Source organism: Capra hircus, chromosome 16 (assembly GCF_001704415.2).
Source record: "Capra hircus breed San Clemente chromosome 16, ASM170441v1, whole genome shotgun sequence".
In the NCBI taxonomy this organism is placed as follows: domain Eukaryota; kingdom Metazoa; phylum Chordata; class Mammalia; order Artiodactyla; family Bovidae; genus Capra; species Capra hircus.
In genome coordinates, this window is record NC_030823.1 from 72,144,271 (window position 1) to 72,150,100 (window position 5,830).

Consider the following 5,830-nt stretch of genomic DNA (forward strand, 5'->3'; position numbering starts at 1 on the left):
AGGATTGATCTCCGTTTGACCTGTTATGCTAGTATAGTAGGCTGGTTCACTGATGGGGGAAGAGGGAGGGAGGAGTGCCAGCTGGTTGCTTAGGAACTAAACTTGATATCTAAATAGAAATAGGTGCCAAAGTCTGAAAGTCACCCAGCCTGTGGAGTAAAAGCTCACAAATTGAGCTTCTCAAAGGAAGCTGTTGACATAGAAAAAGGTTAGGGATTCTGTGGTCAGGTGTTCAACTTGCTACCACTGAAATACAGGCATACCTTGGCGGTATTGCCAGGCTAGTTCCAAACCACCACAATAAGGTGAATATTGCCATAAAGCAAGTCATACAGATCTTTTGGTTTCCCAAGGCATATAAAAGTTATGTTTACATTATGCCACAGTATAAGTGTGCAATAGCATAGCAGTATATCTAAAAATACAAACGTGCGTACCTTAACTAAAAGTAGATTGTTAAAAAATGGTAACCATCATCTGAGTCTCCAGTGAGTCATAAAGTTTTTGCAGTCGTTACATTGAAGATCACTTATCACAGATCACCGTAACAAAAGAGAGAAGTATTGTGAGAATTACCAAAACATCACACATAGTCATGAAGTGAGCAAATACTGTTGGAAAATGGTGCCACTAGTCTTGTTTGATGCAGGGTTGCCACAAACCTTCGATTTGTAAAACACAGTATCTGCAAAGTGCAATAAAGCAAAAGCACAGTAATAAAATGAGGTATGTCTGTACCACTCTGTGTGTGTGTGAGAGAGAGAGATGAGAGTCTATGACTCAGTGAGAGCCTTCAGAGAGGATAAAGCTCCCTTGTTTTTCTTTCCCTTCTTTGAGGAAGACCTGAGACTGGCCCTCAAATGCCTCTGACTACAGAAGAGACAATGACAGTTCCTCTGTGCATGGAGATGTTTTCCTCTCATTTGGCATTTTTGCAGTTGGGAAAAACAGGGTGTTGAATATGTTAAGGGCAGCATGAAGGCCTGGGCAGTGCTTTTCTGGAAAACATTCACGTAGTACAAACCTGCACGTTTCCCTCCTGGGTGGAGGTAGGTGGGTTTGAACAATCAAGGCGAAGAGTGGTGCAGAACATTGCAGCCGCGGCTGCCACAAACTGGTATTCGCTTTTACTTTGTCCTTGACCCTTTTACTCTTTTTACGGTGAAATTCTACATAATTTAAACTCCACGCCCCAAATGGAAAACAAGAGGCTAGTCTCTGGTTGCAGGCCCCAATCCTCCTGAATGCTGATGCCTGTTTTGGGCCATATCGTATTAAGCAAGTCCATGTCTGCCCTGCTATCCTTAAAGCCACCTCCTACTTGCTACTGAAGTCGAGCTAGCTAAAAAGTTGGGCTAGCTTTATTTCAAAAACCATAAGCTCCCCTCAATTACAAGTAGCAATGGTACTTGTTTATTCGGAATGCTTAAGCTGTGGTTTTCGGGTCTCTAAGGGACCTAGTAGGTCTACCGTTACTAAAGTATGACCAAGAGAAATCTGAGTGCTCAATTGAAAGCAGAAGTTGGGCTTCTAGAGACCAGGAAATATGCAAGGTATAGAAATTTTATACTTTGGGAGCATTTGAGTGGGTGAAGTGAGGGATTTGGAATTGACATCTGGCTGCCTCTGTGTCTGCATAATTCAAAGTTAAAAAAAAATCCACAGTAAATACATTGGGAGGACAACTGTTGGATCTGGGCCGGGCCTGTCCCCTTTTTCTATGTGATGCTTACAGGCTGCCTATCTGGATGAGGGCCCAGAAAATGTGAGCTGGCAAAGGGTGTAGAGCATAGTGTTTAGGTGCCAAGAAAGACTGAACTTTTAGTATGTGACTGTAATGAAAAGCTTATGAATATGTCAGAGGAATGAATGAGTGGTTTTATGAGGCCTTAACCCAGTAGCAGAGTTGGTTGTTGATCCTTTGCAGAAGGCTGGGAGAGTGCGCGCAGGGCTTGCCACTGGTCTCCCTCAGTGTTCCCTCTCTGGTGCTGTTGCCAGGTGTCCCTTCTTGGAGACTCAGCCCGCTATCTCTTTGGTTGCTCCACCACATGCTCCCTTGGTGTTTTCTACTTCCGTGCCTTCAGGCGCTGTCACCAGCGTTTTGCTTTCTTCACTGTCCACCCTTCTCCCCATTGGGTTGGCCACAGTCTGGATCTGCACGTCCTGTTCAAAAGCAGACTCTGGAACTTCCTGAATGTGGTCTGGGACACGAACCACATCATATTGATAAGCAAAACAAAAAAAAGAACATTTCTTCCCTCCTAACCTTGAGGTGAAATGGTGCATGAAGATTTGTCATGGCGTCTCACTGGGGGAAAAGCCCCCAAAACTAGTTGTAGGTATAAATGAGGGGTCAAATGTTGGATGTGGGCTGGTCCCTTGTCATATAACTAGGTCCCTGGCTCTATGTCCTCAGAGTACCCTACACTTATCTTTCAGAATAATCAATTCCCTTGTAATTGCTCAGTATCTGTGTCCTGCATGACTGCAAACTTGCTGGAGGTAAGGACTGGGTGTCTTGGACTGTGATGCCAGTCCCAGCACAGTAGCTGATACATAGTATGTTCTCAAATATGTTAGAATAAATGAATGAACTACATAAGTCTCTCCTTCTAGAGATTGATTGCTAACTACTACGGGAAAATAAACGCAGGGAGGGAAAAAATTCTAAAATTAGTTTCTACTCTGCTTCTGACTCCCTCTGAGCTAAGAACATTAAAATGGGAGCCCTATAAGCCGGTCCTCCTTCCAAGCTGGCCACGCCTCCACTCCACAGTGGTCTTCTCTTCTGAAGACCCAAGGTACAGCCAGGAGTGAAACTTCCAGGGTAGGTGCCCGCAGTTCCCTTTAGCCTCTGCTGTGCTCATGTATCAACAAGTTTGGGCCATCTCTTTAGATATGAATTTTTCCCAAGAAATTATTCCCCTTTGTGGTATGGGTCATATCGCTGGTAAACCTTTCAGTGAAATAACGTTTTCTTCTTAACGACCTGATTGAAAAGCTTCTCCATCTCTCTCATTTCTCATGTGAAGTCAGCAAACGGAATTCCTACAGCCTGGGCTCCACGAAGGTGGGCTTCTTGGTCTGTTTCTTTAGCTGCCAATGCCTCCAGGGCCTAGAAGCATACATAGCACACAGCTGTTTGGAGCGAAAACACTCAAGCCCTTCACGCCCTATTTAGAGATGACGAACCCTGGCCAGGACACTTGTCCACCCACTTCTCGGAATTCAGCCTTTCAGATTCAGGGCTTACGCAGGTCAGAGTGAAAAAAGCTCTGCAGCACAGCACCACCTAAGTAAACATCTGTAAAGCACGTCGCTAATCTTGAGATGTTTCGTTTGGAAAGTGAATTTCTCCATAAACAAATCAAACGGTGTTCCGGCGCGCGTGCTCCGCTTCTGTCCTCCGGATCAGGTGGGACACTGGACTTAATCATACACAACGTGGGGAAGCGGCGGGGCGCTGTGAGAGGCGGCGGACAACCAGCAAGACGCGCCTGCTTTGCTTCACTCCTCCCCTTTCCGTTCCTACGCTGACGGGTGGGGCCAACGCCTCTCTGGCCGGAAAGGGCTGGGCCTCAGGCGCCCACACTTCCGGCTGGGTGGTTCTAACGCGAGGCGCGGGAGCCGACTGGGTGACGTCAGGGAAGGGGCGGAGCTAGAGTTGTGTCGGGCATGCGCAATAGGCCGACTTCTCCGACTTGGGCCCCCCCCAGGCAGTGAAGGACAAACACATGCTGAGAAGAATTTCCAGTTTTGTTGCTGCTGAGGGCTCGGGCCTCACGGCCTTCCTGCCAAGGGGCTGGAAACTGGAAGGAGTTCCTGAGCCCGCGAGCCTGCAGCGGAAGTAGAAGAACGTAGGTATCAGTATGTGTGAGACAACTCTGCCTCATTTAACCAGTCAGGATGCTATATTCACGAAACGGCGTGGGGGTTGAGGTGAGCCCATCGTCCCGGAGTCCGAAAATGTCCATTAGTAGGGGAAGGCGGGACCGTCAGAAGTTAAATTACAACCTTCTTGCAATTCTAGCTGGTTTCATTTGTTTACTTTTATGTCTCGGTGAGATGCTTGGTGGCTTCCCAGTTGGCTGCCAATGCCTGGAGGAGGGCAGGGCAAGCCACTCCAGTGTTCTTGTTAGGAGAATCCCATGCACAGAGGAACCTGGCGGGCTACAGTCCATGGGGTCAAAAGAGTCGGACCGGACGGAGCAGGCACGCAGCGAGATGGTTGGTAGGCCACATTCTAGTGTGTGTTTAATTAAACAGATTAATTAGATTGCTTTTCTTACAGCTGCTCTTGGCTGGAAGAGAAGGAGGAGTTGGAAATGAAAAAGAGTGCCTTTGAAACCCAGAGCTTTCCTCAGAAAGCAGTTTTGGGTGAAATGCTCAGAATTTTTCTCAAATCTGCTCTCTCTCTTCTCTGCCCCAAGCTCCCTTAAGTTTGAAGCAGAGAAAGTAAAATTACAGCAAGTCAAACTTAGGGTGGACAGCAGTTACAATATAAATCTAACGATAGGCCAGAAAGACGCAGGAATTTGGGACTGATGGAGACTCAAGTCAATGAGTAAATCAAGTAGCACTGGTGACCCTGTCTTGTCTGGGCGGGGTTAGCATTCCAAAGCAGAGGGGAAAATGACCTCTGGAAGATGCTCTAAGACTTAAGGAAAAGTTGTTGGCAGGTTTCCTGCCGTGTCACTGGCTGGTGTTAATTATCCCCTGCTTTGTTTTTAGGCCCTTCTTCAAGTGTCTGGAGGTCAGAGAAGCAGCTGAGGGGAGGGAACTGTGACTAGTTAAGAAGGCCCTGCTTACTGTCGCTACCAGATCTCATGTCAACACCAAGTCCTCAGCTGCTGGTGGCAGCTGCTCAGCAGACCCTGGGCATGGGAAAGAGACGGGGCCCTCCCAGAGCCGTCTGTCTTCATCTCGCTGGAGAGGTGCTGGCTGTGGCCAGGGGACTGAAGCCAGCTCTGCTGTACGATTGCAGCTCTGCAGGGGCAGCCAAAATCCAGAGCTACCTGGAGAAGCTGCGGGGCCTGGGTTTCCCGACTGAGGGGCTTCACGTCCTTGAGATTGCAGAGAACAGCCTGATTGTCCATCCTGAGCATGTGCGTCGACATTTGGAGCAGGTGCTGCTTGGTAGTGTAGCCTTTGTGGATGTTTCTGGCTCTCAACCTTACCCTTCCGTCTGCTCCCTGGACCAGCTTCAGGACTTGAAGGCCCTCGTGGCGGAGATCATCACACATTTGCAGGGGCTACAGAGGGACCGATCCCTGGCAGTCTCCTGCAGCAGGCTTTGTTCCTCGGCCTGGAATCTCTGTACTGTGTTTGGGATCCTCCTGGGCTATCCTGTCCCCTATACTTTTCACGAGAACCAAGTAGAGGACAACTGTTTAGCCCAGATTCCACTACGAGTGTTCACTGCCCGGATCTCATGGTTGTGCTGTCAACCACCAGTCTTGCTGTATTCCTTTAGTGTGCCAGAGAGCCTGTTCCTGTCCTTGAGGGACATTTTAAATACTTGGGAGAAGGACCTTAGAACTCGATGTAGGACTCAAAATGACTTTGTTGACCTCAGCATCTCTTCTGAGATAGTCACACTGCCGGCCGTGACCCTCTGACTTTAACTTTTCCCGTGTGGAAGGTGCTTGGTAAATGATCAGCTGTAGGTCAGGGATGGCAACTGGGAATCATTTCAAGTGCCAATTGTGAGTATCTCGAGGACACTAGGGAAGAATACTGTAATCCACTTATCATTTCTGTGCTGAACTGTACTAGGGAGAGTAGACCGGGATGCTTCAGGAATAAACAGAGTTCTTCGGGACAGACCATC

At 48.0% G+C, this 5,830-nt stretch overlaps 1 protein-coding gene across 2 annotated transcripts; it reads left to right on the forward strand.

Annotated features, from left to right (window-relative positions):
- C16H1orf74 (chromosome 16 C1orf74 homolog) lies at positions 3,669 to 5,826 on the forward strand. Of its 2 annotated transcripts, none has more exons than XM_005691040.3 (2): positions 3,669 to 3,857; positions 4,732 to 5,826. In XM_005691040.3, exon 2 carries the CDS (start codon positions 4,827 to 4,829, stop codon positions 5,616 to 5,618), a length of 792 nt encoding a protein of 263 aa, XP_005691097.2. In that variant the 5' UTR covers positions 3,669 to 3,857; positions 4,732 to 4,826; the 3' UTR covers positions 5,619 to 5,826. The 2 variants fall into 2 exon arrangements, with proteins under 2 accessions (XP_005691097.2, XP_005691098.2); XM_005691041.3 differs by having other exon boundaries at positions 3,683 to 3,939.